Source organism: Meleagris gallopavo, chromosome 3 (genome assembly GCF_000146605.3).
Source record: "Meleagris gallopavo isolate NT-WF06-2002-E0010 breed Aviagen turkey brand Nicholas breeding stock chromosome 3, Turkey_5.1, whole genome shotgun sequence".
Taxonomy (NCBI): domain Eukaryota; kingdom Metazoa; phylum Chordata; class Aves; order Galliformes; family Phasianidae; genus Meleagris; species Meleagris gallopavo.
In genome coordinates this window covers 53022241-53036208 of record NC_015013.2, presented here as the reverse complement: position 1 = coordinate 53036208, position 13968 = coordinate 53022241, and the positions used below count along the sequence as shown (strand labels likewise).

Sequence of the window (13968 nt, the reverse complement as noted above, 5' to 3'; positions counted from 1 at the left end):
TCTAACAAATGCTTGGCTCTTCTACATATTTTGCTCCCCAAGGGTCCTACTTGCACAGTAGCTGGTTTTTCTGCTTCTCTAAGATCTGGCAGATTGAAAACAAAATAAAGAGTAAAACTGAAAGAACTATTGATGGGTAGTGGATAGAGGCTGATCACATAATTTTTTAATGTAAATGTACTGTCTTTCTTTTGTTCTTGGAATACAGTCACGGTAGGCTTGAAAGCTAGCTTTCAGGTGGGAAGTAGGTCAAAATATACGCCAAGAGAAGTGAACGGAACATTTCTTTACTCACCCACAAAGATTTTAAAATCTGGATTCACAGCTATAGCCAACATTGTTTTATTTTAGAAGTGCTTAGCTTTTCCTTCTTAGGAGACAACACCCTTCTTAGCCATGCTTCCTCACCCAAATCTTGTGAGATTGGGTTTCTGGCCAGTTTAACCCATTACCAGTCCTGAAAATGTATCTATTTTAGTTTCACCAACTATCACACAATGATCCCTGTCCTTTAAGGAACAGAACTGACCGTCTCTATTTTTTACTGAACTCCTGTGGCCCACTCAAAACAAACAGATACTGGTTAAGAGTAAAATCCAAATTATACACTGCTTTATCCTAGGAACGCAAAGTACAAGGCCGACAGAATGAGTCAGACACCTCAAAGCCAGAAAACTCCTCAGGTTGACAGGATTCTCTCTGGGATTCATGTATTCATATTCAGGCCTTTTTCAGAAAGTAAAAATAATTCATTTTCTGTGTTGTAGTGTACAACAAATACACGCTGTATCATTTGTAAAAGTATCTTTCTCATCAGAAGGGAAAAGGCAGCAAAAAGTATGTCAGGAATGCTGGAAAGGGGCAGACAGTCAAAGCAAGTCATACTTTCTTCCCTCCCAGCCTACCGCTCACCCCCCCTTACCCCCCCCCTGAAACTCTTAACATAAGCATGAAAAGCCCATTTGCAAGAACAGCTAATTACAGGGGGGGGAAGGCAAATGATTCAATAATAATGCAGGGAATGTGAGAACAATTTAAGTATGACAGAAAATGGAGAACTTTTTAGGCGCTGGGTTTCTGAGCAACCTAAGAAAATGCTGAGATTCTTCAGCTAAACACACAGTCTTACTGAAGTACTAAGTAAAGTCAGACTTAAAGGCTTAACCATTTGCCTACCAGTAAAAGGCTATACTCTATGTATTTATCTCTACGAACAACAAAAGCTAGATACCTATAGGTAGTACTATAAGTTCTGCTTTTCCCACTTGAGCTTTAAAGAATTCAATAAATCAATCTGAACACTGAAAACATATATTTCTCCCACTGTTTGCCAGATTCTTCCTAGAAAGTGGATGCTTTGAACAAAATGCATCACTTCCCCTGTTTGACATTTCATTTCATGTCTCTGTGTTTCTCATGCTCCCTGGGGCAACAGCATCTAGGTTATACTGTGTGCTACAACAGAATATATACAACAGCCTACAACAACACAAATCAAGTGAATACTCACCTACCTTGATATCTAATCAGAAACTTATTTTTACAAAACACTGAATTATCTAACAAATTTTACTTTTATGGCAGTTTTACTTTAGGAAAAGAAGTTAAAGAAAAAAAGGCTTTCTTTACAAAAGCATGGGCCATTACTTGGATCAAACGACTGTCAAAGGGCACTGAACCCTTTTTACTCACTATCAGGTGACAGACACACACTTTTTTGATAGAGGAGATATGTCTCGTGTGAATGCTAATCAGCCATGAAAATAGCAGCTGATAGATAAAGCAGTATGAGGTGTTCTCTGTTCTTCAATCTTTAAAAGTCTTTATTCTCCTTCTTTCAAAGAGAAAGGGGGTTGATTTTTTCTCTTCAGAGCACATGGATCCAAAGGGCAATTCTAATTGCTGCAAATGACAGCCACCAAGCTCTTTTTTTGGACAAGAACATCAACAAATTTGAGGAATTTCTAATAGGACAGTTCAACAACTTCATATGGGAATACCCAGCTACAACACATTCTCTTCTTTTTTTTTATTTCTATTTCAAGTTTGGCATAAGAAGTGCAATCTGAGATTTGTGTTGTTTCGCCCCATTCCTGTGAAGAGTGAAGACTCAGGCAGGTTAACTATCAGGAATTGTATTGTGATTGAGTGTTAAGCACATTTTTGGTCAGAAGTTGAAAAGTAATAATGGAGAGCTATCATTTGTCCTCTGCTAGAATTGGTGGCGTTAAAAATCAACTTGAATAACAGACTGTCAACTGCCCTGACTTTTGATCAAATGTAGACCTTAGAAGAAAAGAGGAATATTGTCCTCAAAATCAAAGATTGATGTGGGGTTGATAAACACCCTTGCCCATCTTTCTTTTTTTTTTTTAATACATACAATAGCAAAAATTAAATTATAGAGCAATGACTTCACACAACAAAGTGTGCCAACTATGTTTTAAAAATAATGCAGTTAAACCCAATACGGCTTTTATAAAATATGAGAGGCAAGGCTTTTGACAATTACTTTTCTGAGAGTGATTACTGAATATGCTTCTTAGAAAAGAGCAATCTTCCAAAATTCCTCCTGGACAAATATTATTGACCAATAAGTGCCATACATTGGTCCACATCCAGTTGTTTACAAGGTAGTCAGAATAAGGAGAATTCCAGTACTCCAAAAACTCAAGAAGGACCTGTGAACATGGTACAACCATCAGCAGGGTGGCTTAGAGGAACTGAAATTCTTCCAACCTTTGAAGAATTTCTTCAAAGCCTATTGCAAACTACATTTGGTAATTCTCAGTAGGACCTTTCAAACTAATTGCAGGAAGAAAGATTTCCTAACGGCAATCTACAGTCTCCTTGAAAGACTGTACTTACAAGCTTAATAAAAGCCCTGCCACTGTAACTTACTTTAAGTTAAAATAAACCTTATAAAATGTTAACCCATCCAGAACCAAAAGTTAGCACAAACCGTGGAGGAAGGAAATTCAATAACAGACACAGTAATCTTAGATCCAGAGTTGCTGAGAAACACTTGGAAATCAGTCTTTGGTCTCAAGCCTTGAGGATTCTAAAAAGTCAAAAGGGAAAACTTCCCTGTCTATCTTTTGTATACTGACAAAGACAAGGTCTCACTTCTGATTCCTTACACTGAAAGCAGACAAGCGTCAGGATGAAAAGATTAAAATAGAAGCAGCTGAGAACACTAGTCTAAATCTGTACGCTCTACAGTTTTGCATATAAGATTCCTGATTGGTGTTAATGTTTTGACACCAGATCACTTTTTACTATGGAGCAGATGAACTGCCATGACTTCTGAACTTCCAGAAGTCAATAGGAGTTTTTATCCATGGCTTCACAGTGGCAGTTTGCACGTGTTTGTCTGTGTTTCTCATGCAAGGTTTGATCAAAATACCCATTTTAGAAAAGCATTTTGCTTCTCCATCTCTCCCTATATTTCTCTTGTCTTCCAAGATACCACTCTATGAGCATAATTTACAGTAGAGCATACTGGAGACCGAAATAGGTAAATGAGACGTGTTTGATACAACACTTATTCTGTGAAACAAAAGAAACAGTATAGAATGCCCATGATCATCAGTGGTTCCCCTTCATACATTTTCAGTCTTCCTGTTAGTTGCTGATGCAACTACAGACAGATCCCTCCCTCCCATGGACAGCATTACTTCTAATTCACACTGCATCTATTAAAAGACTATTGAAAATCCTGCACCTCGTTGAATGTACTTATTTCCTGGAACCTGAAGACTAAGAATGACAATTCCAAAACTCCCTCCTCTTGGTTTCTCATACATAACAGGCGCATTAGGATAACTCCCACACATCTTATTACTTACCTAACATTTAGTGGATCTGAATTTATGATGGGTGTAGCACAGATAAGCTTGTTTCCTTGAATCTGGCTTCTGAAACCTTCTCTTGCAGGCAAATAGTACACCCTTTGGATAACGACTCGTACCTGTACTTCTCTCCATCCCACTGCTCCTTGGCTTTCCACCATTTCAAGCAGAGAATCATTAACTGCACCCAGTGCTAAGGGATGTTTTTTAGGATCACAACTGTTAGGGATTTGTGGAGCACAAGCCACCTGGTGAAGGAAAATCCATAAACAGAAATATTTATTGGGATGGTGAAATTATGGAGTGCTAAAAAGCACAACATGAAAAATCTGTGCAAGATGTACAAGGTCAGTTTCAAAATACTAACTGCACACAAACTGACTTACATACTATTGACCAATGTTTATTGAGGATTCTTAATAAACAGCTAATAAGAGTACAGCACATAGCACTCTCCTGTATTGATTGCTGCTCTGGAATGAGCTAAATCAATCCATGAGAAATTAGGGCGACAGTAGGAGGAAAAGAGAACTGATACTAGTATTTATGATTCTTCCTCTTGAATAGTTTCATTTTTACTTTTCCAGTGTTCTGTTTCTCTCTTTTCTAAAAAAGAGATAAAATCTATCTTGAATGCTACAGATTTTCACACTTATGTGAAAATGAACAAGTGTCTAGAAACTTCAATGTAAAATGTTTCAATTTAAAAATTAGATGACTAACGAGAAGTATAAAAAATTAATCTAAAAGTACAAACCTTAGTCCACCCTTTAGCTATTTCCCAAATGTATTTCAGAAATACAATCCTCTAAACTTCCCAAATATATATTATGTACAAAATTATGTTGTATTTTCCCTCAGTTTAAATGAGCAGTTGCATTAATTTTCATTATAAAATAAATCTCTCTCTTCTAGCAAAAAACTGATTGCAAGTATGAACTAACATTCTACGCATAAGCTCCTTTCCAGCATGAGCCAAAGTTCTATTTTCAAAGTGAAACTTTTTCTTCAAAGCTGGATGCAATGTAAAATTTTAAAGTTTTACAAACCTAACCATAAGTATTATCTACCAGTTGAGAAGCAGAAATACAATGTTAATAAGGAAATGATGGTGTGATGATATGCTTGTCTGCAAAGTAGTTGCAACGAAACACATCTAATGAGTTTTAAGTGAAACGGTTTTGCTAGGAAGTATCACGGAAAGAATTAAATTGCTCTGTTTTTCACATACCATAGCAGAAGCTCTCTACCAGATGGAGCTGTAGCAAGAAATTAGATTAGGATTTGATTTAAGCAACTGCTTCATTCTTACACTTATAGATGGAATTATATGCAAAAAAATATATATATATATATGTATATATATATGTAAGACAAATACAACAATGACACTCAGTGCTGTTCTTTAGATTCTTGGGACCAAAATTCTCAAATGTTAACAATGATTTTTGGGTGGACAATACAAAAACTTTAAACAAATCTTTAAGAAAGTGTTGGTGCAAACTATCAGATAGCCAAATCACTTAAAATACCTCAGCTTGTACAACAGGTAGAGATATGAAGAGTCAGCAGTTATTTTGATACAAACAAAGTTACAACAGGAAAGAAAACAAACTGTAAAGATGCTGGAAAGGAGGCTGGTGTTCCCAACTGATGCATTAAATAAAGGACAGGACAGACTAGGAAATGAGTTCAGTAGGAATGGAAAAAGGGAATATTTATTAAAAATAATATCTTAGCTGATACTATCTTAGCAGTTATCAGGAAATTGATTTTACTTCAAATAAAGTTTGGCTACTCAGCTGTATAGAATAAAAGAAAAATGTATAAAAAAACAAACTACAATTATTTAACACAGTAGTGAGATTTCAGCAAAATAACCTCTCAGCAGTTCAGCCATTGGATGGGTCAGAAGCCTCTGCTAAGAAAATATTATTAAAATAAACATCACATATTATTCAGCCTTAGTTAAATGAAAGCGGAAACTGAACAGGTCAGTAATTTTTGTTTTTGTTATGATTTCCAAACATCTGCTTGCCAACTTCTTACAAAATGCTGAAGTGAGAACCAAATGAATGAGCCTTACCTGATTATCTGGAGATTCCAGGGGTTGCTTATTGTCAAGGTCATCTAGTTTGAATGTCTGTGCCAAGGATAGAATATTCTTTCTAATAAGCATCTTTGTAGGACCCTGTGTCTTGCTTGTTTCTAAGTGTTCACTGAGTAATACCTTCTGACTGAAATATGTATTCATGATAACAGGAATATCTGCACTCTTGAGAAGTAGTTTTTGCCTGGAAAAAAATAACATAATTGCCATCAAATCTAGTACAAGTTAAACTACAGATAAACACTATTTTCAGTTATGTTGTCTATTTCTTTCCCCTTTATTCTATAGTTACCACTAAAAAACACAAAGGTGTATTATCCGACATTGCAAATAAGTCACTTCTTAGATACATTCAGCTTGGATCAGCCCCGTGAGCTCAGCACAGCCCTGTGCACATACGGACAGCATTCACCTGGTAGCAGATTGGGTTGACAGGCCCCATAAACCTCATCCGGCTTCACTCAAACACTACTTGGTATCTCAGAATTGTCATAGCAGTATGAAGAGTACCAAGGACCCCTCCGTAAAGTTTCTACGGTATAAGCTTGAAAAGGAAGATAATTCATTCAGTTCAGTATGAATTCAGAGTGCTGGAGCTGCTGAACCCAGCCTGGCCTTTCAGAGAGACATCCCTCTTTATTTACTTCCCATGAAGAAGAATCTATTCTCATCATGCCCACTACAGAGCTGTTCCTGATTCTTGTCATTTTTTCTCAAAGAAAATCATACGTTTTTCCTAAGATAATGCTGCATGTGATTTTGCCTCTTTACTTCCAGTATGTTTGTTGCTGTCATTAACTTGGTCTCCAAGACACAGTTTTGCGTTCTAGTGCCTATCTAAATTACCAAATAGCTTCACATGCAGCAATTTCTTGCCTCACAAACTAAGTTGCAGAATCTGTAAATACAGCAGTAATTTAATATCTAAGCAGGTCGCAATGTCAAAAGTGTTCCACATGCTAGTACCAGAATCATATACATAGAAATACACATTTTATCCTCACAGGATACAAATCTACTGAAATCACCTTTACAAAAACAATCAGTCATCTCATTTTCTAAAGACCATCAAAAGAGAAACAAAATTCACTTGGTGAGTTTATTGCAGGCTACGTTTTTCTATTAGATTTGTATTGTTTGGGAGTGAAAGCAAGGCTTCCTCTGCAGCAAAGTCTCGCTGACCTGAGTTCAGAAGTTATTTACCTCAGGACTCCAGACTCCAGGCTGCTGTGCTAGGGAGATGAAGTGAGCTCTCACATTTATGATGTTATTTATCAAAATGCAACAAAACTAAGACTAAAAAAAGAAAGACGCCCTAAAAAAAATACTGATTTCTGATTTCAGTCCATATGAGATTTTGATTAAATGTTGCAATGTGGTCTGTTTATAACATAGCCCTTTATTCTCCACAGAGTGGATAGGTACAAGGAAATCAAGTCAACAGAATAGGAAAAATAGCAACAGAGTGATAAATATAATCACCTGTTTTATTTTAATTTGAACAATAATGAAATAAGATGATAATTTCGGCCCTTTAGAAAAAAAATGTATTAAAGAAGGCTTGCAACTTAATAAGTATAAATCATATACAGAAATTACAAAAAAGATGTATTGTTTCTATTTATTAACACTCACGGAAGTTATGATTTGAAACAGAAAATTCAAGAAAAGATATGGAATAAAACTGAGTACTGAATCCCACTGCAATGCCTTGCTACCATTTGGAACTCTTAAGTAGGCAGCAGTTCATCCTTAATGGCCATCCAGTCCTTTGACTCCAAGGGAATTTATCGACATGGGTCCCAGCTCAGAAAAGTATGACAGTAGCTCACAAGGCTGCCAAATTCACATTGGCTGATAATTATAAGATTAAAACAGGAATTAGCTCTGTCAGCAAACTAAGACACCTCTGGATCTTATGAGCTTTCTATGCCTCAGCTGCCATTACTCCCTTCTTTCTGAAGAATAAAAACCTATATAAAGTTGGTTACAGATCTCTGATCAGCGTTGGCTGCCTTTCCATGCAGATACAGAATGAAAGTTTTAGCACCCTCTTTCTTGAGACGTCTGCACGCAGACCCAAAGTAAACAGGAAATCTCACTGAACACGAGTCTGTTACGTCACTAATGCCAAAAGAATGTTTGTTTGATCTAAATAATCACATTCTCTAAAAAAAATACTGACGTTAGCAGCAAATCATTCATAGGAACTCTGAGGTTTACGGTGTTACTTTTATCTTCCTGTTACAGATATATGATGAGGTTATATATATACACGTATATATTTTTAAAGGCAGGTACATTTTTACTGGTACTCAAATTACGTGTAACCACGGTTTTGCTATGTCTGCATCCAGTGCCTCAATTACTTTTATAACTACTAAGAGATTTCTGTGTTCCATTTTCATCATACCTTCACATGGATAATACCATTAACTAATGGCCAGTCAGCATTTCCACAAAGAATAAAAAAGAAATACACTTTCAGGACAGGCTCTCCACTTCTTTCTTGTAATATTAGTTCACTAAAACTGGCTCCTTTAATGGATCACTTCTTACATTCTTCAGTATTTATCCACTGACTCACTTGATTCTTAGCTAGGTCAGGAGAGTGATCACAGCCATCTACTTAAATCTTCCCTATTTGTCAATGAGCAGATTTCTGCCAAGAGGAAAGTAAAAGGATCAGTAATAAACAGAAACTATAATCAATTAAAATGAAAGAAAGAAAAAGTAAGCTCACAATTCTGTATCCAGGTGGATGGCCAAATGGAATTGTTTTCTATGTGTATATATATATATCCTTCCCTCCCAAAGAATGTCAGCTACACGTGCATCATTTTTAATGTGCCTAAGTGAAATGAACACATTTCAATTTTGGAAACAAAACAATAACATATTTCTAAGATAACCTGCTTTACAGAAACTGCAAGAAACCATGAACACATGAATAAGATAAAGATGCTTTAAAAATCATTACACCATACACCAATTTAAATACATGTGAAATGAACAGAAGTTTCTCTCCTTCATGTTTTTCACTGTGGAGATAAATTTTATAAGAAATATTATAAGACAGAAAATAAATGAGACAAGCATTTCATGACAAACATGCTTAAGGTTGCGTGGAATGCCAGACGGAGTATCGCTCCACTAGATAAGACAGCTTGGTATCAGAGATACTGATCTCAAGATTTCCTTGACCACAAAATGACTGAGTCTCTGCCCCCTATGGTAGGTATTGCCACCTTCAGTCCCTGGATATTAGAAAAAAATCACTTCCACAAACTGTGACTGCAGTCCTGAGCTTCATGTGTTGCCCCTGCTTGGGACCCCATAACCGATCCCCTCAACCTTCTCCATCTGTCCCATCTAGACTCTGTACAGTCAGACACACTCGGGGGGACTTAAGCACGTACTGAGGAAACCACCTTGGTTACCTGTTGTATTTAAATAGGGGAAAAAAAACACAAAAATAAAGAGATTTGAAGATGGCTTTAAGGATTTCCTAGTTGACTTTGTAGAACCCTCCTCACAGATAAAGTGTTAAATGAGCATTTAAAGCCTTCTGTATCCTCAGTTTTCTTCTCTCTGCTTCCCTGTGGATGCTTATTTTCAAAGAATGAAAAAGCCACATCTCAATATTCAAATTAAACAGAAACAATGAAAAGAAAATGAACTTCACTACATGCTTAAAAAACCTTTTTTGGCACTCTCTGATTTTATTCTGGCTCAGCAAAGTATATTTAAAGGTTGGATTAGATGTCCACTTCCTTAATAACTGCCTTTAGAGGAAAGGTTATTTGCAATGACCTGAAGTGGAGACTGTGAACTTTTTATGCTAGAGGACATTTTTTTCCCGGTATGCAGACAATCAACAGTTGCTGTAACTGGTCACATGCTATAACAACATGAGGCAATGATGGGGTTTTTTTTTCCCTCTCTTGCAGCAGCTTCTCTCTCTAAGGATGGAGCTTGCTTTTTCTGTTCCCCCCTCCTATGATGAAACACCGGAGCAGATACACTTGCCTACTGCTCTGCTAATCATGGTCTATCACGATTTCAGATACAAAACACTGCAGCAACTTATGCAAGGAGCAGTATAAAGCTTCATCTCGAGGCAGAGTCCTGATCCCGCTGTCAAGCGGTCAGAAGGCTTGTAGTGTGGTTTGCTGTGCGCAGCCCACTGTGCTTGCTTTCCATCCACGCTCTCAGGCAGCAAGAAGTTCTGAATCTATGGCAGCAGTTAACTAACAAACCACAAACTTCCGCTCATTTGTGCTGACATCAAACAGCAATGATGGTTCATGAACTTAAGATGACTTTGGATCACTTTAAATTTGAGAATTTCTTCTTTGCTCCTTCTGGGCATTTTATTGGGCTTCCCCCCCTCCCTCCCCCTTTTCTTCGACAAAGTACAAAATGCTTGAAGCTTTTTTTTTTTTTTAAGAATACAGTATATTAGCTGAAAACTCTTAACATTTAAGCAACCTACAACATGCACTGTAATTATAAAACAGACTAATTTCCAGACTCGGAACACTGATTTAGTAAGTAAATAAGATTTAACCTCAAGAAGAACAGTAGTCACATGTGAAGGCTAAAAGCACGTCAGAACCTCACCCTGGTACCCAGAACGGGAAGGGCCTTCCCCTGTAATGCATACCATACAAGGCCCATCCCTGATTTTCTGGATTTTTGTTTTGTCCAATATGGAAGAAGCTGCTCATGTTGCCTCTCACCAAGAGTTGAGTGCCATATGCAGTGTTTAATCTGCAAAATATTGCAACATGTCCAAGAAGTGTGATTCTGAGAAATACCTAAGCACTTCAATTACTTTTTTAAAAGTCCCAAGTCCAAACTAATCTCTGCCCACCTACCACTACCTACCAGTAACTATCTTCCCAATGGTCGGTTCAAATCAAAATACCATTTGGAACAGATTAACCTTATGTCAGACCTAGAGCTCTCCCAAATACAGAATTAGCTACTTATGAAAACCAGTAAAAAACTGTGTGACCAACATCCACAAACGTCTATTCACCCAGCAGTGAGTAATATCACCACTCACACGTGAGCCTCCGTCAGTCTCATTTACCATCAGTTGAACAATCTGTACAAATACCATGTTTGCAACTTCACACTTCCATAAGCAAACTTTCCTTCCCCCAGTATCAAACAAATACATGTTGGTGTGTCCTTCTTTGAAATTATCTCATTCAAAGCAACAGCAATTGTGGGACACAGTTCTTAAGACTGACTACATGTCTTTCTCCACGAAGAAAAAGTATTAAGTATCTAGACCAATGTCCAGAGTCACATACACCAAATATACAATTCTCTGCCTTGTCAAGTTTTCAAGGAAATGCAGCTTCAGCACCTCAGAACAGCAGACATGAAAGAAAAGCTAATCAATCTATGCCTAAATTGCTTACTTTCAGAATACGATGCATCTGTGAATAGCTAGACATTTGTTCAATACCTTTTGGAAATGCATTTTATTAGAGGCTTCATTCTGTGAATGCAACACAAAGATTACATAGCAAATCAATGCATATATTTCAATCTGCAATCATTTGTCACTCAACTTAAAGTGAAATACAAGTAGCGGGGAAAAAGAAAATCCATCACACTGCAAGCTCTTCCTTCAAAATAACATTGTATTCCCCAGCCAAATTATTTGTAAACCTAAGAAATAACCCTGATAAGAAATAACAGTACACAAAGCCAACGCTTTTATCACTATATCATTTTACTAATTTTAAATTAATTATATATAAACTAACCACTGGCTTGCCATAGTACTTCCTTTTGAAATGTGACACCCTGCAATGTGAAGAAGTTGGATGGAAATTTTCGTATTTAAGAGAGCTCTGCTCTATAAAGCTTGTGGTTCGCATTGTGCTCCTCCCTCAGTCAGTGCTCTCACCTCTGCAGGGAAGTGAGTGGGTGCCTCCTGAGGAGGACAGCAGGTCTTCTGATGCAGGAAAGCAAGCTGAATAGCAAAACAAATCCCATCCAGCTCTAGGAAATTACCACAATATCACACTTCAGCAAGACTGGAAAATAGGGATTTTTCTTAAAGCTTTCCAGCTACTTTAGCTATGAGGAAAGCACCTGAAATTTGTAGAATTCTAGACAATTTCTTGAAACAAAACTTAACTCTTGGCACCTACAACTGTAACAAAATTCCACTCACGGGCTGCACAAAATAATCTCCTGAGCTGCAGGGGATACTACTTTTGAGAGAATTTGCTAAAAAATATACTTAAATTCTGTATAAGTCAGTCACAAAACTGTTTTAGCAGTCTGAAGTTCTACTGGGTAAAATACAAAACAAAATGAAGCTGAGCACAACAAAACATTAAACTTGAAAGCTGATATAAAACAAGCAAAAAACCCAACACTCCCACGCACATGGAGGGTGTTACAAGTAACTAAGGAGATACAAATATCATGGTTATCTTTTCATAATCAAGATGTTATGAAAGAATTCTAGCCCGTATGTTTATCCCATATATCAACTTGTATCTGACTAGCCATGAGCTCATTACTCAGAAGACTTCTTCTATCTGCTCCCAGTGCTAAACTGCACGTAGAGTTTGAGGTAAATGAGGATGAAAGCTGAAGTCACCAGAAAGTTCAGGGATACGTTGTAGGGATTCTGAAAGGAAAAACTGCACCACCCAACCAAACAATAAGGAAGAACAACCGAAGCAAGCAAACTGCAAAGTAATGTCATATTAAAATTTGTGGTGAGTGTTAAGTTAAAGACAGCAAAAAAGGCCATAGCAGTGTCAGATCAGAGACCCATCTACCTCAATCTCACTTACAACAGCAAACTGCAGATATTTGAGGAAGACTACAAAATTAGAAGTAAGCCAGTAGTGAAAGTTCTCTAGAACACTCTTCTGCATCCTAGAAAATTCTAAAAACTTTCAGCTTAGGGACTTAATAAAGCAGAAGCAGTGTCAACACAGTTAAAGAATCCTCAGTACATTTTTCTTCCATGAACTTATGTGTCTGCTTTTTGACCATACGTACATTTCCAGATCCACAACATTCTGCTGCATCCACAGAGCTCAACAGTCTCTGTATATGCATTTGAGGAACCACTTCCTTTTAGCTGTTTTGAATCTGTCACCTAGTGGTTACACTGCTACTCCCCTACTTCTTGTTTTGTAGGGGTAACTACCCTTCTTGATACATTTCCTAATAGACATCCTCATCATATCTTCTCCCAGCAGCTGCTTTTTTCGTGTGAAGATCCATAGCTGTTTTACCCATTTCTCATAGGGAAGCTATTCCATGCCTCTGCTTGTCCATTTTCTCAGATATGCTTCTACTTGTTTGAGTTGAGGGACTGACACTGCAACCTAAAAATGCACCATGAATGTCTAATGACATAATGATCTCTCTGGCTTCATTTCTAAGTCTTAGAGTTCTATACATTCTTTCTGATTGCTAGATGAAAACTAAGCTGGAAGACTAATGAAAGTATTAAGGGAAATGAGTTCAAGTGGTAGAATGCTCACTTAGCATGAGAGAGGTAGTGAGATCAATACCCACATTTTCCACTCTTTCTCTGGGCAACCTTATCCAGAGCCTAATTTAGTTGGATGGCTAACCTGCCTGTCGCAGGAGGGTTAAAACTAGATAATCTCTGAGGTTCCTTTCAACCCAAGCCACTCTAGGATTCTACTAGAACCCTAAAAACTCAATCCTCAATAGTAACAATCCAGAGTCCATCATTTCATGTGAAATTTGAATTCACTTTACAATTTCCTCATCAAATCCTTCGTCAGCCCCAGCTCTAGAGCACCTTACAGGAGAATGAACATGCTCCCCATGTCTAGACTGCAAGGACCACAGCTTGCACATGAAGAGGAAGGAAATCTGCATTCTCTTGTAAGGAACTCATCCAATTCTTTATTCTTGACACCGTGACACAATGGAGATCTGAGGAAACAAGTCTGCTGCCATCACACAGCACCACCCCCTGAGGTG

At 37.4% G+C, this 13968-nt stretch overlaps 1 protein-coding gene across 1 annotated transcript in view; it reads right to left on the bottom strand.

Annotated features, from left to right (window-relative positions):
* Positions 1-8807, bottom strand: part of LOC104910336 (DNA repair-scaffolding protein-like) — a 44143-nt gene extending 35336 nt beyond the window's left edge. The window contains exons 1-3 of the mRNA XM_019614001.2: positions 8705-8807; positions 5938-6145; positions 3849-4099 (exon numbers count right to left, since the gene is read on the bottom strand). Of these exons, the coding sequence (XP_019469546.2) occupies positions 3849-4099; positions 5938-6105 (419 nt within the window). The 5' untranslated portion in view covers positions 6106-6145; positions 8705-8807. The remainder of the gene's footprint in view (positions 1-3848; positions 4100-5937; positions 6146-8704) is intronic.
* Positions 8808-13968: the final 5161 nt, after the last annotated feature.